The sequence below is a fragment of the Panulirus ornatus genome, chromosome 19 (genome assembly GCF_036320965.1).
Source record: "Panulirus ornatus isolate Po-2019 chromosome 19, ASM3632096v1, whole genome shotgun sequence".
Taxonomy (NCBI): domain Eukaryota; kingdom Metazoa; phylum Arthropoda; class Malacostraca; order Decapoda; family Palinuridae; genus Panulirus; species Panulirus ornatus.
Window position 1 is genome coordinate 1,951,059 of NC_092242.1, and position 24,574 is coordinate 1,975,632.

The following is a 24,574-nucleotide window of genomic DNA, read 5'->3' on the forward strand; positions in this document are numbered from 1 at the left end:
TACATATAGAAAGATGCTAAGATATCATCTTTATATATATATATATATATATATATATATATATATATATATATATATATATATATATATATATATATATATATATATATATGTATATGTATATATATATATATGTTATAAGCCTGTCTTTTAGAAAATCTATCGTTGTAGTTACTTGCAAGTACGTATTCTATCTATGTGTGTATGTATATATGTATGTCTATATGTATACATCTACCTGTATCTCTCTTTAAGCTTTGACATTAGGACAACTTGCCTTAAAGAGTGTACTTGTTAGTAGCAAAAACATATCTCCCTGCGTAAGGGACAAATGTTTGGTAGATCATTTAAAGATTCCACAAATGTTTGTTATATCAATCATTTCTCTATACTCCTGATGACTTGTACACCAGGATATGAGGTATAGGACTAATCAGTGTATCACAGTCAGTGTTGTTATCCTTGTGATTCTGTCACTGTATTTACTTCTGTGGATTCAGGTGTCGAAGGTCAAATCTCCTCAGTCTAAAAGGAATAGACACGGCAATTAAACACTGGGTTCTTCCGAAGTTGTGTGTGACAGTGTTAGTGATCAGAATTCTGCCAGGCAATAGAACAATAACTATCAAGGAAATCATACAGAACCGAGGAGAAAAACTGACATGAAAGTCTTATAGACTAGGATGAAAGCGACGCATATTTCTACTTCAGGGAAGACGGGTTATAACACCTGATTACTAGAAAAGAAACTCAAATACTTGCGCATCATTTTTGAATGTTTATGAGAAGGTGGGAAGACATGCAAGACAACAAGATGGATGTCGAGGAAATTGAAGAGGACACAGGATCACGTGCATGTTGGCCATGATGCTGGAATCATTATTGTTTGCTTTCTCTACATTCGAAAAACGTCAGAATATCATTCTGTCTGATCAGTATGTTTGTCACAGGTCTGAAATGAAAGAATGAACAATATATCCCATAAATCTAAATGTTAAAACAAAGAACGCTGTCTTGATAAACAGAAGTGTTGCTTATCTTGCTTTATGTAGAAGCGTATGGATAGCAAATGAATAAAATTGATAGATATACAGATGTGTAATCCATGGAGCGGACACTGCTTGTATGTAGGTTGTATATCAAGAAAGGATCACTAGGATCAATCTTAACTCGACCTCTTAATCAAGCCAGGAAGGAGTGCCTCAGTTACTATTATGAAGTACATAATGTCAAAGGACATAACTGTTTATGTAAGTGTAAAGATATCTGAATATTTTGTTGGGTACTTTTAGTTTATATGCCAGCCAGTGTATCATTGGAAAAGTGTCAACACAACCTGGTTCAGGAAGATTTTCTGTCAATACAAGCTGAGTCACTCACAGAAATATGAAAACTTTCTTAGAAACTCCTGTTGGAAAGCTCTCAGAAATCGTGACCAACTTGTGGGGTTGAGCCTTAGGCCTGGTTGGCTCATCCTGCCCTTCGTCCTGTATCTTGTACACTAAACTTTCTCTTAGTTTTAGATGATAAATGCTTCCATTTCCGCAAGAATAACCTCTATATATACGCGTTTGGTAGAGACGGAAACTTCACTAAATAAAAAGCAGTAATTTACTCAAGGAAAGTCTCATTAATATCTTCATTCTTCCTTCATTTTCTACTTTCTCTCTACCTGACTGGGCAATAAGCAGTGCTCTCCCCTGGGTCAGTGTTGGTCTCGGGCGATGTACCCATGATGCCCCGCTTCCCTTCTGGGTATTTGCACATAATATTTCCACAGCAGTGGATGCTGATGTGGGTGTCTTCTAGTGTTTTTCTTTAATGGTTTCATGAGACTTGCTGTCTTAAGGAACTGGTGTAACTGTATTTCTCTCTCTCCCCATATTCACACCAGGCTAAGAAGTCGTCCCTGTATGCATTAGCAACACAAGGGTCGTGTATATATATAAATATATATATATATATATTATATATATATATATATATATATATATATATATATATATATATATATATATATATATATATATATATATATAAAGTGGATGTACTAAGTAGAGGTATAAATCAGTGTCATCAATGGTACCGGAATCTCTGTCTTCTGTGATAACCATTCTTGTTTTGTTTGAATACAGTCTGAAATTGGACTCACATGCCTGATGGGAGAGAGGCAGAACGACTCTATAGTAATGAGCGCAAGGAAGCTACTGGTTAGACGCTCATTTCACCATCTCTTTGCCTTTAGTTTATGATCTACATCTGGAAGTGTACAGGAGCACAGTTCCATGACTCGGAAGGGTTTACCATGGGTCCAACTGAAGCTGCTTGATTCAGAAGCTCTATAGTTTAGAATACGCGAGGCAGTGAACATCCTCTAGCCTTTTAAACTATGATTTCCATGATGTGCATCTTCTAAAAGAGCGGGGTCTGCTATGTTTTACAGTGTCATCATACTTCTCTCCACCATAGTTATAGGGAAGACAACTCTCGCAAACTTTTACTGTACGTGATGAAAGCTATTATACAGGATCTGCTCATGTTTAGTTTTTATACATCTGATGGAATTGGGATTGTATCCTGATGATGAAGGACTAATCTTGTACGTCTGCTTGATGTGTTGCAGAGTTAGTACGTTGGGTATATGAGAACAGTTTGCTGCCGTGTCCAGCTCTCTGCAATTGTTAGAATTTTTTTATGCATGACCATTGGATCATAAATCTAGTGATGATAATTGCCACATTTCATATTATTTTTTACATTGCACAACGAAAGTGTGCTGATGAAAACAAATGACTACAGAAGATTCTACTTACTTATGAAACATCTGGATGAAGTAGACATCATCTGAATCAGTGTGGAAGAACAGAGGGAACGAATTTTGTCAATATATCACATTCTAATTTTATTGACTCTCGGGTGTTGTAAACATAGAATTAGCTTCGAAATATTCGAAAGGGTAAAGTTCAAATATTAGATCATTACTACAGAGACACTTCTTTCTGTTTGTAAATCTGTTCCCAGGAATGTCTCATCTTTGATTCCATCTAGATTACCTTGACCCCAGCTGGCAGAACCAAACACATCGGCCATATACAGATAATTATCGATCATGTTGGTCTTACATTTGCGCGGTATCTGGCGGACACTCGCCTTTTCTCTTAGGTGACTCGTTCTCATCTTATGTCGCGAGCCATCAACTCGTTCTTGTTATCATAGAATCGTCAGATATCAGCTAAACACGAGTTTTGTCTGTAAGTGGCCCCTCTACCACTTTTGCTCTTAGCTATCAAGTTGGAGATCTGGTTGCCCGTGAACTAAAATGCACACGACTGGAGCGCTTCTTGTATATTTCCTCACTCTGTGATGAGCTCGTAATTGGAAAATAAAACCTTCAATCACTTTCTAACCCTTAATGAGAGCAAACTTTTATCTCATAAGAACGCAAAGAAACACATTGTGAGTAGGAAAAATGGACTTTGATCCAACTTGCAATGATGGATGAGGTACTCCTTAAATAAAATACATTTTCTCTGAGTCAAACTGGGAAGAGCTTCAATTCTCTAGTTAGTTGCATATGACGGACTATGGTAAATTACTGTAAAACACGCAATACCTATCATTCAATTCTCTTTCTGTCTATTTCTATCCGAGCCTCAGGGCAAAACGTAGGCGCAATATGCACTACAAAACGTAGCTAGAAGAGTAAGTCCAAAAAAATTAGATATAAAGAGATAATTAAGTATGATAAATACCATTAATGTATTCAATCGATATACGCCGTACTGATGTTATTTCTGGCTGCCACATTTATCCATTATTAATGCAAATTTGATTTACTTATTTTCTGAACCAAAGCTGTTTCCATTTTCCATTCTTTTCCATTAAAAATCCTAAACCTAGCACTTTTCTTCTTGCCAACATGTGCTATTGCATATATTTTGTTTGAAAATTTATCATGGATGCCATCCATTGTCCTGAATTAGGCTCTATAATAGTGAAAGATATGCAGAGGCTACTCAGTCGTGCAATTAATGTTATAGGTAATCAAAGTGTCGGTATATTTCTTCATTACTTGGGAGGGATCTATCCCTCCCTGGTGCTGTTTTCAGAAATCTGTGCCATGCTCCAAGTTATTCGCCAACCTTGAACTTTCTTATTTCTTTGTCTGATCCACATCTTGAATCTTTTTTTTTTTTTTTTCAGCTTTCATGTATTACTTCAAGTCTGAACAAGCCGCTTTCCAGTTCCAGAATAAGATTTTCACTGGAATTGGAAACATCTTGTGGATGACATCTTCAATATCCAGTTATATTTACAGTCTCGTCATAGTTTCGGCTCATATATGATATCTTTATTGAGCTTTAAATTATCATCTTTTCTAAATAGATTATCAATATTTTCTAGCTTAATACTTCTTAGCCTAATGTTCCCCAGCCAAGTACTTCTTGGCCTGATGCTCCCTTGTCTAATACTTCTTAGCCTAATGCTTACTGGCCTAATGTTACATGAACTAATGCTTGTGTGGTATTGTTTGCATGAAAAGGTTGTCTTTTCCAAGTTTGCCTTTAAATACTTGCTGAAGTGTAGTATTTTCCCGTAAATTTTGTAATCTGTCATTCCTAAACTTTTTTTTCAGAGAAAAAAAACTCTACTTGGACTGAACATCAATGAAACACAAATATATATATATATATATACAAAATGTTTTATTATACATATGTGGCAAAATCAGTTGTAATGGACAATCAGCAGTTGTGCAGGTAAGAAGAATCAAAGCTCAGCGTCCAGAGAGACATGATCTGCAAGCCAACTTTTGTACAGCTCTGAGTGCAGAGTCCAGTCCAGCATCTATGATATATCACTGGTTCTTTGCTTCACTCTTTCAAGATTCCGTTTGCTACCAAGGCGACCAAGGATGTACGTCGTTTGAAAAAATGTAGACATGATACCAGATCTTTTAAGACTTAGTTTGGTTTCATAGCAACGTAAGAGATCCCCTAGAGGATATGTGCTCTGCAGACGACGTAGATGTATACGTTTCTAAGACATACATCTGCCATCCACAAGTCCCTTACACTTCAAAGAAAAATATCACTTAGTTAACGATGAGTTCGATGTCAGTCCTCCATGGATATCCAAGGTTCCTGAGACATTGCTATATCAATAAATACAGGTAATGAAGAGCTTGTTCAAAAGCCCAGAACACCTTGAATTGCACAACTATCTGAGAACATGTGACTGTTAATGATAATAAATTATTGAAGTTATCATCACGTACCTAACATAATGTTACTGGATTTATGAGATCGCAAAATTGTTCTCAAATTACAGTATAAGTTCTTATTTTCTAAAAGTGGATGATCACTGAGTTCCGTATACATATTCACACAGCATTTAAGTTACCGGTAAGACCACATCTTGTGCTTTAAAGTCCCCAAGAGTTGAGTTATCCATGCGTGGTAGGTATATATAGAGAAGATTAAGGTAGGGTAGGTGGACTGAGAGTCAGGACAAGAGCCTCAGGGTTATATCCCTTTAAAGTGGCGATTATATATTGTACACCAGGTTCTAAAGGTTCCCTGGGCCCTCACCAGATGTCCGTCGAATCGTCAGTTTGGATTTCTACCACTTCACCGTTCAACCTGGAACGAGAATGAGATTGCATTAGTTGCTGTAGTATTTTGAAACGGAATTTGACTGACCAGGATGAATTGTTAAATCTTGCCAAAGAAAAATAGTGTATAATGCAATAAGTTGTTGAAAACGAAACAATCTTTCTTTGCGTTATTCGTAATGAAATTCGTTAATTATCTGAAAATCTGGGACTTTAAAGTCACGTTGTGTTTGGAACGGAATGAATTCGGAGGCAATTCTTGCCAAACTGCGTAAAATAAACTGCGTGTAATCTTATAATGCTCACGTGGATATTTATTACTCTAAACCACCATCATCAGTATCATCTTCGATGTTATATCTACTGTGTTTTTTGAAGGTGTCGTACCTCTGAAGTTGACCACGAGAGTCTGTGCGGTGGAATACTATAATATTGCCCGAGTTGTTCCTCGCTACCGGAGGGTGCGTGTTTTCCTCATCGGAGATTCTTCGGATGCTCTGGTTTCGAGAGAGCATCCCAAGACCGAAGGAGGATGAGGACGAAGCCACGGATTGGCTGGAGTCCTGTCGGAGTATAGACGCCCCAGGTACAGCCTCAGCACCCCCTGGGTGGACGCTGGGTCCTGGCTGTGTTGGGTCTTCAAAGTTCACGCTCTTTGGCGAAGACGCGACTGATATAGACGACATGCTGCTCTGCTTGGAGTCGGACCGCTGGAAAGGTTTGGCTTTCTCCTCGTAGTCTGGAAGCTGCGGGATGTCTAAGAACTGCTGGGACCTCTGCGAAGCTGACCGGAAGTTGACAGATTTTGTGGACTTTTTAGAATCAGTTCTCATCATGAAGTTTGGATACTTCCAGGGCGCCTTTGGAGGTTCCATCTCGAAGGCATGATTGTCGATGCCAGGTGAAATCTTCGGCTCGGCGTCTTCCGCGGCCTCCTTCCCTCGCTTAGATAGTCGTCTTAGGAGCCGGGAGCCAGCATTGAGACCGGCGTTCAGAGGTTCCTCGAGGCGCGGAATCTTGAAGCGCCTCTTTCTGGTGTCGTGGGAATCTTCGATGATGATGTGGCGGTCATAGGGAGTGTCGAAGTCGACCTCCAGGATGGTAGAGAATTTGTGCGGGTAGATGCAGTCTACCATTGAGACAACCAGTCCGGATATCGTCACAAGACATCCTGTGGACAAAAAGAAAACATTAGATTTACAGTAATATAACTGATCGTATACCTAAATTGATACGCAATTTTCCTTGACAGATGGACAATTAAATGATATTTTTTCATCTTTAATTCTATCTGCTTTACAAACCTAAGTTCAACCACAGACGCGATGAACACGGACATTGTACTCACCAACGACAAGCGTGAGCCAGAAGCACCATCCGAGGTGGAACTGGAGCGTCACGTCCTCGAAGCGTATATCAAGCGGCTTAGGCGGCATGAGGAGGTAGAATATGAGGTTGGAGAGCCCCATCAGCGACCCCGTCAACGTCATGGTGTAAGCGCCGTAACGGGGAACGTTCACCAGCAAGATGTTCATCAACAGCCACGACGCGAACGACGACCTGTTGGTAAGACTTAGAGTTAGAAACTGAAGGCGTGGCCATACAGTGGCAAACTTACTATCATACGAATACGATGATGCAAACCCATTAGGATATAGTCTAATTATAGTAAACATGTCGTGGGTGTGATGTTTAGATTAGGGAAGTCATCAGGGATAATCTACAGACATGACAGCTATTATTTGATTATGAGCTTAGCAAAATGATGCTGGTACAGCGGAGAGGGAAGAGTGAACTGTCCAGACCGTAGGTGCTGCTGACTCACCAGAGGATGATACTGGTGTAGTAGCCGGCATTGCGGTAGTAACGGCCCCAGGCAAACCCTTCGTTGTCGAGCGTGAGGTATTCAGCGACCGTAAGGATGGGGTAAGGCAACCCCTTGACCAACGCCGCGCGGTAGTTCTTGCGCATGTCGTTGGGTTTAATCCAGTAGAAGCGTTCGTTGAAGTTGATGTCGAGGCTCCGGTTGTGTTGCGGGATGACACGCATGGTTATGTTGGCGTGGTCAAGCCCGATGGCCACTCCCAGGGTGGCATGGATTTTCTCTCGGGAGAAGGCGCGATATGATGACTTGATTTCGCCGCTCGCCACATGCCAGGACGACCCGACATTGCACACTGAGGAGGAGGGAAAGAGTACATTAATGATACGTGAAGAGGTTATCACAGGAGAAAGAGAAAATGTCTAGAATGATAATCTTCAACATGTTTCCCTGGTTTAGGCTGGTGACAGTGTCAGATCAAGAGCCACGAATGAAGAAAACTGATGTCATCTGAATGCTCTTTTACATATCTTATGACTGATATCTCATTTCAAACACTGATGATAATGAATGAACAAAACAGGACAATATAGTGAAAATATTTTTTGCCAGTCCTTGGGCAACTTGAAGACCTGATTCGGACTCACGTCACCTGGGCTGAGTTAAGCAATGAGGAAGAGCGATATTGGTTAGTAGTTACTGTGCAGGCGGTTTGAGGCCCACCAGTTCACATGCCCATTCGAAGACATGAGGCGAAAATTTCTAATGTTGGAGGAGCGATAAGAAGAAAAGAACATCAACAAGATGGACAACTCCTGACGATGCGTTCAAGCATCCTGGCTCCGGACACACTCACCGGTACCTCTCCTGCTGCGGCCACTGGATGGCTGTGTAGTGGAGGAAAGCGCCTGTCAGGATTGCACGCCCTGGTGCTCAGTATTGTTCCTACCACCTCCACCATAGGGTGGCTTCACCACAGTGACACCACTGTCTCCGTAACTGAGTGGCCCCGTCACCTTCACCATTACAATGACCCCCGCTACCTCCACCACACAGAAACCCCACCAGCTTCGCCAAGCAGTGGCCCTCGGCATTTACTATACAATGGTCGTCACGACCCTCACCACACGGCATGATCCTCGATAACAATGCCTACAGGATGATTATCCTCTTCACAACACCGGAGTGGACGATCGTCCACTTCACCAAGACTGATGGAAATCTTCCTTCACCAATTCAGAGTGGCTGATCGTGGCCCTCTACTATGTCAGGGTGGAAGATCTTCCTCCACTTCAGCAGGGTGGATGATCGTCACAAATGTTACCTACACTTATATAACTATATCCCAGCTAAACACAATTTAATGAAGCGCGATGAAGCTTAGTGAAAAGATTATAATTCTACGAGTTCTTCCTGATGCCAGTCACACATCAATCGTTACCACAAGGATTCGTCCGGCCTTTACATACATCGTTGTCGAAACAGACATTGATCTTTTTAAACAAACTAGGAAGACGCTCACAATTTCTAAATATTTTCTTTCTTTTCCAATGATAACAGTTAAAATATTGTAAGTGTTTGGTGGCGACCATAGCATACTTCGGAGAACAATTGAGGATAATCAAAAGACTTTAGTTTGTTTCCTTAAAAAATCATACATTCAAATATCACCATTGTTGTTATCATACATCCAAATATCACCATTGTTGTTATCATACATCCAAATATCACCATTGTTGTTATCATACATCCAAATATCACCATTGTTGTTATCATACATCCAAATATCACCATTGTTGTTATCATACATCCAAATATCACCATTGTTATTATCATACATCCAAATATCACCATTGTTGTTATCATACATCCAAATATCACCATTGCTGTTATCGTACATCCAAATATCAACATTGTTGTTATCGTACATCCAAATATCACCATTGCTGTTATCGTACATCCAAATATCAACATTGTTGTTATCGTACATCCAAATATCACCATTGCTGTTATCGTACATCCAAATATCACCATTGCTGTTATCGTACATCCAAATATCAACATTGTTGTTATCGTACATCCAAATATCAGCATTGTTGTTATCATTTATATTGATAATGACAATTGTCATCATGAAATCACAGGACACCGATTAATGAGTATCCTGCAGTCTCAAGGCTGCGTCAACGCCAACGCAGGAACTGGAAAATGAGGACTCTGAAGCGACAAGGTCTTGAACGAGACTGTACTCCTTTCCGTCTATTGACGATGACGCAACCTCGCAGGTGACTTTTCACTTTATATATATATATATATATATATATATATATATATATATATATATATATATATATATATATATATATATATTCCTATGAGTCCACGGGGAAAATGAAACACGAAAAGTTTTCGTGTTTCATTTTCTCCGTGGACTCAGAGGAATATCTTGATTACGCGCAAAATTGTGATCCTTTCCAATATATATATATATATATATATATATATATATATATATATATATATATATATATATATATATATATATATATATATATATGGATGTAGTGAGAGACAAACATATTGGAAGACAGGCAATCTCGACATTCTTTTTGAAAACCACAGAAAACATGAAAGAATTTCAATGTGATTATTTTATGAACCAAAAGCATGTTGTCACTCTGAGCTTGTTTTGGCTGTGTAAGAGTTATGATTATAACATTTGATAAAGATTTTTTTTATGAAGGTTTTAGCTCTAAATACCGTAAAACAAGGTGCAGAGAATACTGTGATATTGTGCGTTTTGAGGTAAGACTGCTAGAAATGATCCAAAAATTCACGATCAATGAATGTTTACATTAACAGTCTAACCCCTTATGGAGAATGAGATCGGTAAGAGTGTTGATGAGAACGGCACTGCTCTTGAGGACGACCTACCCGGTCCCTTTAAGTCCATGATAAAATCCTTTATGTTTCCCTCCGTCTGGAGCCAAGAAAGCGCACTCATCTCAGTGGCAGCCTTGGGAGGCGTGTCCCATTTCTAGTGGCAACCTTGGGTGTCGAGTTAATAGACTCGACTGCTGAACAATAGCTTACAAGTCTGTTCCTGTAATCCATGACGATTACTGTAGAGGAATGATTTAACTCCCATCTGCTCTTGACATGACTCAGAAAGACTCCTCTGGTATATTCAAATCTTTCCTGACATGTATTGATAACTCTCCTCGCTATTCTTCTAAGAAGGTAAGTTTGGCAATATTCAGCATGACTAAGGAATCGATAAGAGGCATTAAACTCATCAAGGACAGGTGGAGACAAAACAAGGTAAATCACTGAAGGCTCCGGGTTTGCCCTAGCGGTAGGAGGAAGTGTGGAGGCGAAAAGATAAACAATCCTGCAGCAACATTCAAAGTTAATGGAATCAAAGATAGTAATCATACCGGACACCTTTTTGGCAACAAGAGAAACTGGTGACTGCCTTCTCATCAGTTGACCGTTAAGTGAAGATTTAAATGTCGGTAATATACATAAGGAAGAAAGCACTACGTTGCTCTATAACGTGATAAGGAAGAAGCGGTCTCTATCTTAAAGGTCTTGTTGAGGTAGGTTCGGACCTGGTCTTCCCCAGCAGGAGCAAAACCTCCTCGTGTTCGATAGCAGGTTTAAAGGTCGATAATTTGGTCTTTCAGTTCACGCCACTATAAAACCCGGATACCTTGAGTTTTTGTTATATGTAGAGATCATTCCTTCCTCACTAGTCACAATTTCTACCACAGAGGTCATAGGTGGTGATGTAAAGGTGTTGGTCCAGAGACCATGATGGTGGTGTAAAAGCTGGGGTGTTTCTGTAGAGGCCAGGATTGTGGTGTGGAGACCCAAGGTGGTGATGAGGGGATGGGTTAGTGGATAGAGGCCGGAGTGCTGATGTACGTGGTGATGCTGAGGGAAGGAGTGACATAAAGGCCCGGATGATGGTGTACTCCTGACGGGTAGTGATGAAGAGGCAAAGAGTGATGACAGAAGGTAGGGACAGGGGAATAGAGGGCAAAGGCAGTGGTACAAATGACGGAGGCAGTGTTACAGAGGAAGAGGTTAGTAGTACATATGGCAGAGACAGTGATACAGAGGGCGGGAACAGTGGTACAAAGGGTGGAGACAGTTGTACAGAAGGCAGGGGGAGCGGTGCAGACGGCAAAGGTAGTGGTACAGAGGACAGGGCAGTGATAAAATAGCCGGGGATAGTTGTACAGAGGGCGTGGGTAGTGATACAGTAGGCAGGGGTAGTTTTTCAAAGCGTGGCGGAAGTGGTACAGAGGGCGGGGGCAGCAACACACTGTGGGTGGTGGTATAACCAGAGGACGCACCGGAGGCGACTCGTGTCCTTGAGGCGGCCAGGGGAGCAGTGAGCGCTCTCGTCGGTCTCTCCCACGCGTTACTTCCCAGACAAGGAAACAGCTTCCAAGACTCCCTCTAAAGTAGCGGTAGTCGTGGCTTCTTAGTGTGGTGAATGATCTCTCTCTCTCTCTCTCTCTCTCTCTCTCTCTCTCTCTCTCTCTCTCTCTCTCTCCACACACACACACACACACACACACCCGATAACATCATCCAAATTGATCATTTTTCAGGCAATTGCTATTGTCTTGTGGCCGATTCCGTGTGATCCTTGGAATCTATAGGTAAAGGTGTTCCTGTACAGTGGTCTGATGAACATGGCCTTCACGGAGAGGCAGCTCTTGCGGCCATGTGGCTGCTTCCAGAGAGGCGTGCTCCGGTAGCCCCGCTAGTGGTGGCTAGCGGGCCCGAGCGACCTTGGGAAGCACAGTGACAGACCGCGTACTCCACTATTACATCCCTGAGGGCAACACTGACATAGCAGCACGAGAGTTGCAGTAGGTATTGGTGGCACGTGAGTTGCGGTCCGTAATAATGGCACGTGAGTTCGAATATTCATGTTTTCGTGGTTAAACACACTGAGGGAGACGGGGACCACATCATGCTAGAGAGATTTCAGTGAGTCAACGTGTCAAGGTCAATTGTCATCGAGGACAATATCTTCTCATGTTAAGCCTGTACGTCATGGGCGTGATTGGCGAGGCATCTGAGGACTCATGTTGGGAACATTTCTTGAAATCTGATAGGGGCAACTTTAGATGAATTCCTCCACTTGTATCTACATATCAGTGATTAGCAATTTTGTTTAGAAATGCACTTCAATTTGAAGTTGGGAGAGTGCAGAGCACTTTAAGCTAGTAGTGACTGGGGGTCCTAAAAAAGAGAATCCAAGGGTAGGAAAGTAATGTATAATAATGCAGTTGAAGGTTGATAGTCAGTGGTGAAAAGCACTTCGACTAATGGTGAACAGATAACGTGCTTGATAATGAGCTTAACCCAAGGTACCTGCCAACAGCAGATGTAGTGAGGGGGGGATACTAGGAGCTGTTAAACAAGAGGATGAGCAGCCGTGTGGAGCAGAGCAGGAGATGGAACAGAGCAGGAGGGGAACAGAGCAGGTGGAGCTGAAGAGGAAGGGCAGCCTTGTAGAGTACAGCAGGAGGTGGAGCTGATCAGAGTAAGCTGAGTAGGAGGTAAAGCTAAGCAGGAAGAAGTGTTAAGTAGGAGACAGCAACCACTGGGAGCATAGCAAATGGTGGAGCAGTGAAGGCAGGAGGCAGCCAACCTCCCAACCAGCTCCGCTCTCAATGATGACAGTTCCCACGTCATCTTTTTGCTAAATATAGCCTTAGACAGAACTTTGTTGCTATATATAGCCACACACACACACACACACACACACACACACACAGCTGAGTTAGTGTGAAAGGGTAAAGGCCATAAAACTTACACACCATGGAAGAGACAAGGGTAAGGGGTGACTTGCTCACAAGTTTCTGCACCAGTCTGATAATGTCCACAGTAAAGAATTCTTCGAAACATGTTGATACAGAACAACAAAAAGTCATAACAAGAAACTGAGAAAAAATGTGATAGTAAAAAAGTGAAGAAATACTTATATAGGAGGAGAGTAGTTTGTGAATGGAGTGAGGCAAGTAATCAAACCGGGAATACAAATCACATGCAAATGTTTGTAAATTTGTATGATTGAAAACCTTCAGGAGATGAGGCCCTTCGGATGTAGAACTCCCTTCCTGACAGGACACATACATAGGTAACTACACACAGCCAGACGCACGCTTGACTGATGAAATAAAATTACAGACGTAAAACTTTACATGAATGTCAACACTTCACACATATCCATAAATATATGCATGCAAACACCATACATACTTGTGCTGTCATTCACTTAACAAGACTCTAGTGTTAAGAACTTTGTTATACCCTGGTGGATTCAAATGTTCATTGAAATTTATAAGGCTAAATTTTTTCACAAAAAAACGAGGCAACTACATCAGGCATTCTCTGCGGGAGATTTCAGAATACAAATCATGGTGTCTTGGAATTCTGTTGAAAGTTTTTCTATTTGTTTAATACACTCAATCCTTCCTCAGAAGTTTTCTCCTGCTTTCAATGTTTTTTTCCTTGTCAGCACGACAGGAATCAGCAGTGATAGGTTGCACGATCTAACGTCCACTTTACACCTTTCGCCAAGTCGCCCCTTAAACCCGTTAGCATTTATCTACTTTCATAAAAAACGGAGAATCGCTGTATCATCTCATGTCTTGCCAAGTGAGTCTGGCGGGAGTCCAAAGTGTCCTTCCTGGCAGTGTTTTTGTTAGTCTTAATGAAGGATTTTTTGTTGTTTAGTCTGCTTAGAACGTAGGACAGTTTCTTGCAAGGCGAGCGAGTCCTGTGGATATAAGCCTCGTGCAAGTTTCTCCGAAATTAAGGATAAGCAGATGTAGCAGGATTGTGGTCCAAGCATAAAGGATATTCTTATTTGCTACGTTTGTGGCATAAGAACCAATGTTGTTGCTTTGAAATGTTTTATTTTTTGTTATGCTACGAAAATACTAATGGTACAACTGGCGTTATAGCAAGACTTTTTACGGCAATATCACAAAAATTTATTACATCTTACACGAGAGAGTAGCCCAGTAGGAAATGCTCTCAAGGATATACAATACATTGTATATAAAAACACTCATATATATATATATATATATATATATATATATATATATATATATATATATATATATATATATATATATATATATATATATATATATATATATATATATATATATCAAAGCAACTAACTATTATCGCATGTGAATATTTCTTGGAGAGTTTAGTCATATTTTAGAGAAATAATGGATGGTGAGCACAGCAGTCAGGGATGTTTCTCTGTAACTCATCAGGTTTGAACTATAACTCTTGTCAGGTTGTGAGACAATAATTCGTTAGTATGTCGTCCTACAACCTGTTGGATTGTGGCGGAGGTTGTGGGAGCAATTCCTCCATCACCAGAGATCATGTGGGTGTTCTCCTCAGCGACCGCGGACCTAACCATCACTGGTGACAACCCTGGGCAGGTCTGGAGGAGAGGGATGGGTTTTTTCTTTTTCTATTTTGACCTTGTCACCGAAGGCTCAACATATGAGTGGCTTCCTTGCTCATCTCCATCCCCATAATGACCCATCTTCAACCCCTCTTCGTGTCCCTCTCCATTTGTTAGTTTCCCATCTATCATTCGCCTCCACATCATTCACCAAGGCCTCCCTCACTGACGCCTCTGCTCTTCCCTGACTCGGTCGTGACCTCAGCTCAACACCTGGTCTTCAGCCAGTTAACCAGTTGGTGGTCAGCCTCGCAGTAATTTATTTTGATGCAACTGAAGGACAATGAAAACATGATTTTCTCCAAGGTTTTGTGAAATGAGGAAAAAGTGACAAAAGGATTAAATGATATAATGTTAATTAAAGAACCGTGTTAAAAGAATGTAAAGCTGCCTCGTCTAGGAAGTATGCGTGAGGACATAGCCAAGCGCTGCAAAAGTGCATGTTTAAAGGTAGCGCTGGGCTTGGAAGCCGGTGTGACATCATCTTCCTGGAGCACCAGCTGGTAGACCAAGAGAGTAGGAGCGGTCCCAAGTGTTCATGATATGACCTTGAGCCTCCTGGATGTGTGTGTGCGTGCGTGTGTGAGTGTGCGTGTGTGTGTGTGATACAGAGAGAGAGAGAGAGAGAGAGAGAGAGAGAGAGAGAGAGAGAGAGAGAGAGAGAGAGAGAGAGAGAGAGAGAGAGAGAGAGAGAGAGAGAGTCACGACAACAGCCTCCCTTTTTAGTCTTCGGCACATGATGCTGCAAGATTCAGTGGAATGGCACACAGCTGAATATGAAACTTCTGCTGTTTAGCTGGTGGTATGAGGGAGGAAGATTTACATGAGAAGCTATGAGTGTGATGGGAATATTATGTATGACATGATGGTAAGTGATGTTATGTGAAGAAAGATGTTAGTGGACGATTATGTTGTCTATTAGAACTCTCTATTACCTAGTTTAGATTTATCTTCCTGAAAAATTTTGCAGCGTTTTACAAGATGATGTCTAATTTTGTAGGTTTTTGTACATGTCTTGTACAATTCTATTTCTCTTGTAAACATTTAATCTCTCGGCAGAACTTTGTAGCTGGACGTGAAAATTGGTATCGTCTGATGAAGGTCGTATACAGTCTTGCTGAACTTTGCCTCATTGTCGTTCACTTCTTTTCTCTTAACTTCCGGCCTGCAACTAATAACTGGTCATGGCGACAGATCTCAGGCATCAAGGATCACTTTACGAACCTCATTATTCTGTCGAAATCTAACATTACTCACCATTCCTCCATCACTGGACCTCTCGTTACAGTGAGAACAACAGCTGGGGACGTAACGGGTGTGCTGTTGCAGCCTTGGGCATGATAGTCCCATTTCAGATGGTTATCCAAGTGTTTTCCCCGCTGGTCAAGTATTGTAAATGTTTATATTGCATCTCGCGTCCATAGATGAATTTGGTTGTAGAAATAATGTGATTTGATTCTCAGGGAAAGAGTCATGATTCTCTTCTCATTGGTGCTCATGTACTGGGTAGCAGTTTATAATGAAGGGGATAGGTGTTCTCACTTGCCTTGCCACCAGGACGGTAATCGTGGATCCCGTTATTGCTAAAGATGAGAACATGTGGTAATAGTTACCTCCAATGAACACAAACGTTCCAGCGGGTTGCGTCATGAGTCGTTCTTCGACGACGGCCACTTGTGGGCCAAAAGTGTCGTGGCAGATCCCACACTACGTGGCAGATCCCATCACTACATTCACTGTCAGTAGTAACGGGGGTTCCTCTGTGCCAGGCGTTCATGTAACACATATTTCTGGGGGGAGAATTAGGACCATGGAGAGGAGGAAGATCTCAAGGAGTCATGCAGACGTCACCATACCAGCGGTAAGGGAGGCGGTCTACCCAGGGACGAGACGCCGGTCGAAGCTAGCCACCAAGGTCGGACTCCTCGATTAGGCTTAGTGTCTCACTTTCTCTCAGTATCTGCCATCGACCCTTGCCGTCCCTCCTCGCCGCTGCGTCTCTATACCCTCTCTTCCTGCAACTCTCCTACCTAAGCCTTGCATTAACAAACTCTACAGCTATTCATCCTGATTCAACTTCTCTTCGTTGCTGGTTTACGTCATTGAACTCTGTGTCCTTTATCCTCTATCTTACCCATTCTACGTGCTGGCTAACCCTAATCAACCCTGCTAAACCTTCGTGTTCTATCGGACCCCACGACCTACCTCTCGTGGCGTATTAGCTTGTTCTTTTCTCTGTTTTCGTCATTTAACACCAAGTTTGCGTAGTTTGACTTTCCATAGCTGTTGGACGTGCGCTAGGTACACCCTGAGTGTCATGCACGATCAGGCATAAAACGGGAATCAAGGTGAAGATAAACGTGAAGGAAGACGGAGGTAGCACGAGAGAGGGAGTGACGTAACGTGTTCGCTAAGGCGTTAAAAGTTTATGTTGGTGAAAAAGGCAGCTACAACCATAGGACCTTTCCGCAATCTTCTCAATATGCCTCGCATTTACGCAGAACAAAATGCTATGATCCTGGAGGTTAGATCACTTGATCTGCCCCTAAGCATCCTGCTGAGAAGCAAAACAAATACCTTGACTTCCGAAAAAAGAACGCAGGAAGCTTCTCTGCAAGACGAAGTGACCAAGCCAGCGGTGCCAACACCTGATGGTCGTGGCCTTGATGTACCTGACCCTGGGATTCTACTGCACCACATTCTTCAGCCATGAGGCTCTGTCTAGATGTGCCATCACGACTGGAAAACACATCGCACCAGGACCGTCAGGCTAGACAGTTATACACTTAATGATGTGGAAACAGTTGTCAGACTGATATTTGTGCAGGTACTGAAGGTTAGATGCGCGATCTTGGCTATACTTCTGGCTCTAGCGTTCCCTAAGGGGCTGATGTAATACTTGTATAAAGTCAGATGAAATAATGATAAAAAATAGGCGGGTGTTATCCTGCTGGGACAGCAAAACATGATACTGGTAATTCAAAACCTTCGTCAGAATAGAACGACAGACGGATCTTAATGTTATATGAAGGTCGTGGATACAGACCGGTAAAGAGAGGAACATGTATACTTTAGCGAGGGGAGAGGGATTCGTAAGCCATCACTTAGCGAGGGGGTTCGCAATCTAGCACTCAAACCGCAAAGGTAACTCCTTATCTCCATCACTACCATGCTCAACCCCACGTCGGCCCCTGTGCGAGTCTACTAATCCACCCATCACCTCCCAATACTGCTTTTAAATTTACAACTAATGATGATAATATTGAGGATGATACTAATATTAATGTCAATAACTGGGAACATATCACAAGAGGTAGGAGGAGAGCTACTGTCAGCCACGCTGGCCACACCAAGAGCAGGTAGTAAGCTGGTGTTAGCCACACTGGCCAAACCCAGACTTTTCCTTTCAAGGCAACGTGAAGGTCACAACGGGCACGCTGGCTGGCTGGCTGGATAGCTGCCTCCTCCCGTCTACACCTTTCCTCTCTCGCAGACGCCCTCCATGCTCTCGCTCCCACGTGCTCCTACACACGCTCTCTCATTTCTAAAAACATTGTCGTCCAGCTACATACTTTCCTGCCCTTACACAATGCTCCCTCAAACACTCCTTCCTTCCTCTTCCTTCCATGCTCTCTCCCTAATACTCCCTCTTCTCACACACTGTCCCCCTTACACCCTCTCTGTAATCCCTAGTATGAAGAAGGAAAATAGTGCGATCAATTTCTTCATCCCCGTGCTAAGTTATGTGGGAGACTTCACAAGTCTGTGAACATGACACGAAAGTTGAAATAGCATGCAGGAGTCAGAGAATCAATGGATGAAAAATATACCGAAACAAAGAAACCTCTGCATATGGAAAACTACAAAATGATATCAATGACAAACCATCAAATGCAAAGGAGACACTTCACAGATGGTCAAATAGTTATGCACGACCAAAGCAAAGTTTATCCCCTTGAACGCGGCTGTATGACCCTTGGCTTAATGACCTGGCCGATAACGTAACTTTTAAGGGTTTGGGGTAAGGTAAGGCTAATCTACCGTAGGGTCGCAATATTGTGATCAAGAGCGAATACTTCCATCATGGGCGTTACTCCGATGATCGATAAACAGATTCTTGTAACATTAGCAATGTGGCGAGAATTTAACAACGATTCATTAACTGACTCAACCTATGTCATACAGCAGTGGCTGCCCATTAGTCCCAAGTTATCTTGTTCCTGACTACGTAAATCCATCCTAAGTTGTGATGATGTATATATCTATCAGCAAAATTTGCCGTCTTTGAATACCAGCCATTACTCGTTTTATGATACCGATCCAGAGTTCATAAGGAGGTAACACATAGTTTGGGTAAGTTAATAATGCGGTCAGCTGAATGGTACGAGCGCCAGCCACAGAAACTTCCCCACACTTTGTGCTTCATGGTTCCTCTTTCTTTTATACGAATCCTTGCAGACCTTGACTAAAGAAGTTGATATTCTTCCTGAATCACCGTAAGGTCCCAGCAAGCAGGACGAGACTAATTTCCTTTGGGTGTTTGTATGCGGAAACTGGCAACAATGACGGAAGAACAACTCGACAAGCGCACATCAGTTGGTCGGCTTCCTTGCCTGTCTGCCTCACTTCCTGCCACTTGCTGGGATCCAAGACCTAACCGATCGCCTTTTGTTTACATTCTCTGCAGAACGATAGACCTCATCAGAAATTCACAGATTAGTGTGGTAAGAGTATAAAAGAATACAGATGATTTAGGAAAAAATGTAAACTATTAAGTGATAATTTTAAATACCTGTATCAGATCACCTTTTAATCTCTTTTCTAAGCTGAATAGGTTTAAGTAGTTTAATCGCCTTTCATAGGAATTTTTTCCCTAGAGGTCATATGTGTTATGAGAAACCAGGAACCTGTAACATACCTTAAGGTCAAATGGAGAGAGAGAGAGAGAGAGAGAGAGAGAGAGAGAGAGAGAGAGAGAGAGAGAGAGAGAGAGAGAGAATACTTCATTGCAAACAATTTCGAGATTTTGATAAATGGTAGGGTTATCACAAAGCACTCACCACATAAAAATCCAGAGTTATTAAGGTCGAGTCTTGAAAGTCACGTGTTAAGTGTTGTGTGCGAGATGGATAGATTGATTGTGGACTGAAAACCGGTAGCTCACGTGTGGGTGAGGAAGAATGAAAAAAACAGCTTCCTGGGACACTTGATAGCCCTCTTTTTGCGCACCGTTCACAGGATGAGCATGAGGTGCACAATAAGCTTGCCGGGGGCACCGGCATAAATCAAAATCAGGGAGGTAAGAGAGAAAGAGGTAATGAATCATCATGCCCTACAAACACCGAGAATAATAACAGTATTAGATGTCTTGCGTAAGGTTACAGGTGAGGCTCTGGAAGACAGGTGGTGGTGTGTGGTAAGATGTTGTCCAGCCACACCCTTAGAACTGGTGCTGCTTCCTTCCTGGCTGGTGGGCCTTGACATACAGGCTGAGCGCCTCCTCACCGCACCGACCTACATACACACGGAAGTTGGTCGTGTCAGCTCCTTCCCTCCGCTCCTCTACCTCCCAGTTGGACCTCTACCTCCCCCTGCCCCTGCCACGCGCAACCTTGACGTGCGCTTCCTGAATCAACAAATTATATTTTACCTCATGATATTGGTACATGTGATTTCCCCAAATATGCCATTATTTGTTGATGGGATAATCCCCCATGCTGTCTGAGATGAAATGTTAGAATCTAGGTTGCAATTGTCACGTTTTTGCAGCACGTGTCAGAGGATCTGGTGAAGGAATTAAAGTTTGTATGCGGAAATATCACCGTCTTCACTTCCGTAGTCTGACGGACCTTGAGGTACCGGAAAGTGCACGATTTGTGCCATGTGACCGATGATTCTCGGCTGCTGCTGATATTACAACATGCCCGCAGGAGAGGGACCTCAGCCTTCAAGATTATTACCGGAAGACAAAATGAATGAATAACCAAATGCTGACTCGGGACGAAGCCGCTTCCCATAACGTGTTATGTGTTGTGATGCGTTAGCTTGTCCCGCGCTCCTCAGCTGAAGGTGTTACTGGAGTCAAGAGACGTATGACGGGATCAGGTGATAGCTGCCAAGCTGCACACTCTTACAGCACAAATAAAGAAATGGGTTAAAGATGAAAGTGTTTCCTAAAGGTGTATGGTACTGTATTACCTTCAAACATGACATTTCTATGTGATTCTTTGTCACACACCCGCATGACCTCAGATGACCAACATCCTATTAAAAGAAGAAATATAGAGTTTATCATTCTAAGTCTGGTAGAGCCTTTCAGAATGGCAGTGACCATAATTTGCATCCAGACAGGTTTGTTGACTCGTATATCTATTGTCTACATGAGTCCGCTTTGTGAGGGCTGGGTAGCTCCAGGCCACTAGTGTCTCAAACACTGTCCATTGGATAACGTATTTGTACGTTCTCAGAAGAACCTGGGGAGCAATTGGACAGAAACGAGAATATAGACACATGGAAAATACAATGAAGATTTATATACATATCTATCAAAGCAGAAACGTACTGCCGACGCAAATACGATATCACAGATTAACGCACTCGATCAAAATCTGCCAAAACATTATCATGTCGTCATAGCGTACGGTGGACCACCCAGGCTTCTACTTCGACAGGACCTTTGAGAGAAAGTCAGGAGGAGAGGAATGCAGAAGCAACGCGACTGCCCTCACGTACGGAATATTCAAGCGTCGACATAAATCACTTTTTTTTTTTAAATGTCCGCCATCCTGCTTGACGTGATCTCAAGGCCTGCCTCATCCACAGTTCAAATTTTATTAAGCTTTGTTCCTCACAATGAAACACGATACAGGAAGGATGTGGAAAGGGAGGAAGTTGATTAACATAAAGGTGGGCGATTGGAGGTTTTGAACTACTTAGCCCCACACAGGCAGACACCTGAGGCTATAACAGTGAGAGTATAGAGAAAAATACTCACCACAGATGACGGTGCCCACCAGCAGACTGAGGGTCACTGTACAAAACGTCGAGAACCTCTGTGAGTGGGAGAGGGAGAGTGAGAGTTAGTACACGGACACAGATCATCGTACATTCTCTGGTGAGAGTGAGACTCCACTCCACTGTATGTGGGAGAGACTTAGTGAGGATATCATGTACCATATATCATTAAATGAAAAAGATTAACACAACACATGATAATATAGCAACTGTAGATCATACCCAATATATACATAACACTGAATTTTTGTTATAAGGAAAAAATCTCAAAATGAAAAAATATGACATGTTAAGTAAGCTAGTTATCATGATTGCGAGAGAGAAAGAGCAACACCACACCAGTTTGCTACTTTCAAGACAAGCTGTCAACTAATTACCACAACTAAGCAGGAAGCATTTATCGCACTATGGTTGAATGCATCAGTAAAGAACAAACAATAGTTTTTATGATAGGAGTCCAATTACCTCCTTGATGCGAGGCAATATTGTGCCACTTGATTAAGGAGATAATGATTACATATCCACTCGTCTCTAAGCGGTAATTTGTCGCTGGCTTAGGTCCAATCAAGGTAAAAAATAAGACAATTAAAGTGGAGAATATTTTCCGGTGAAAGGTTTTTATTTATGATTGGCCTAACATTAAACAACCGTAAACATGATATTGCCCTGGTAAGATCAGTAGGAATCTTTATATGAAGCATAGTCAAGCGCGTATCAAGAGGAGGTTGCTTAGAGGGGGATGGGTATTTCCACACAACGGCAGTGAGTCATTCTGAGATTATGAGCATAATGCAGACACTTTCTTTAGGGTTATATACACACACGTTTATTACGGAACGGGGAACTCTTGGCAAGTATTAACCTTCCTTACAAACGCCACTGTTAATTTGATCAATGCTAATATGTTATCAGCTGGATCTGGTGATAGTCGTCAGTATGGCTACCAACAGACCCGGAGGCGAGAGGCAGCGAGAGAGGTGTGTGTTGTAATGACACGTGACGAGGGTGATGGTGAGGGGCGAGTGGCTGAAGCAGATGGAGAGGAAGAAAGATGGAAAGTAGGACTGATAACTGAGAGAGAGAGAGAGAGAGAGAGAGAGAGAGAGAGAGAGAGAGAGAGAGAGAGAGAGAGAGAGAGAGAGAGAGAGAGAGAGAGAGAGAGAGAGAGAGAGAGAGAGAGAGAGAGAGAGAGAGAGAGAGAGAGAGAGAGAGAGAGAGAGAGAGAGAAGGAAGAGAAAGTGAGCTGACTATGGCGTGTCCTCCACCCACCAAGATCGAGAACCCAAGAGAGAAAGTGAAAACAAAGACCCTCGCCGGCTTTGAACGAAAGTAGTGCCGTGATGCTGACTGAAGTATCATGAGGGCGGGGGACCAGAAAGTATCATGAGGGCGGGGGACCAGAAAGTATCATGAGGGCGGGGGACCAGAAAGGAATGATTAACTGATAAACGTTTCTGAAAAACAGGTTACATGTCTGCACGTTTCATCACCCCAGCAACACTTCTTTGATATGAGCAAATTCAGAAAAAAGTTGTGCCGGAACCGCTAATTATCTTGTAAATTTACCAATCTAACGAGTGACTTTTAACCAAACAGAACCTAAACAAAGAGCGGTGCAGCAATCTCTCATATCCCCTCGCATCTTCTTTTTATCTCACCTCTTTTCTGACTCCGGGAAAGATGATGATGAAGGCGAGGAAGACGGTGAGGAAGAGGAGGCATATGGTAATTGTGGGGACATCACCGGTGACACTGGTGCGGTTGCTGTAGGCGTAGAGCGTGGGTCCTCCGTGGGAGCGGAACGCGTCGAACCAACCTCGCATCCTGCTCACCCTTTCTCTGGCACTCTAGTACGGTTCTGTAGGGGAGGGAGGGAGGTGTGGTTATGAAGGTTCCATGTGAGAGTGAGAGACAGAGAGTAGGCAGCACATTAAGAGCATTTCGTGAGCTACTATGCTCTGAATTCTTATTCATTAGTGAACTAATGCGATTGCTTGCCAGAACAGTTGATAGAATATAAGACAGAAAGCTAGCTAGTTATGACACTTTTGGAGCTGATACACCTTCTGTTTTCTATTTCCCGACATCACTAAACTATCGAGGAAAAAACTTGAAATGCTAACCACTGCCTATCATCATAAAGGGCTCTCGTTCACATCCTTGAAATAAACTATATATTTTTTCTCTCTGAGGTAATAATGGGGCCTGAGTAGAGTCAGTTATAACTTTGCCAGCCTAACTCACCTGGTATCCAAATGGCCAAGATCTGTCATCCCACCTCCAGCCTTGTGTTACAACCACAATGCTGAACTTAGGAGTCTGGTGACTGTTGGTGATTCTCTTCGTTGTATATAGTGCAATAGTGACCTGACTCTAACAACGGCCTCAACTTCACCAGCTGCCTACCATTCTTACCAGTAACATACTTTCGAGACAGATATAGTTATGATATCTGTATGTCCTACTTAGCATCTGTTGTTCATGAGTTTTGATCGAAAAGACTTTTTAGACTTATGGAATCTCTGAAAATCCCTCTTCACTGCTGAAGTCCGTCAAGAACATTTCTCCTACGTCTGACAAGGTCTTGAGTAGCTCGAGCGGCACA

The 24,574-nt window shown here is 42.3% G+C and overlaps 1 protein-coding gene across 5 annotated transcripts in view; it reads right to left on the reverse strand.

Moving 5' to 3' along the window:
* Window positions 1-4,681: 4,681 nt before the first annotated feature.
* LOC139755309 (dual oxidase maturation factor 1-like) overlaps window positions 4,682-24,574 on the reverse strand; it is an 84,980-nt gene continuing 65,087 nt past the window's right edge. For 4 of the 5 annotated variants that reach the window (XM_071673431.1, XM_071673432.1, XM_071673433.1 and 1 more), the window contains exons 2-6: window positions 23,628-23,827; window positions 21,950-22,007; window positions 7,440-7,791; window positions 6,963-7,174; window positions 4,682-6,785 (exon numbers count right to left, since the gene is read on the reverse strand). In XM_071673431.1, the coding sequence (XP_071529532.1) occupies window positions 5,932-6,785; window positions 6,963-7,174; window positions 7,440-7,791; window positions 21,950-22,007; window positions 23,628-23,792 (1,641 nt within the window). In that variant the 5' untranslated portion in view covers window positions 23,793-23,827 and the 3' untranslated portion in view covers window positions 4,682-5,931. The remainder of the gene's footprint in view (window positions 6,786-6,962; window positions 7,175-7,439; window positions 7,792-21,949; window positions 22,008-23,627; window positions 23,828-24,574) is intronic. The other variant, XM_071673434.1, reaches the window with a different exon arrangement.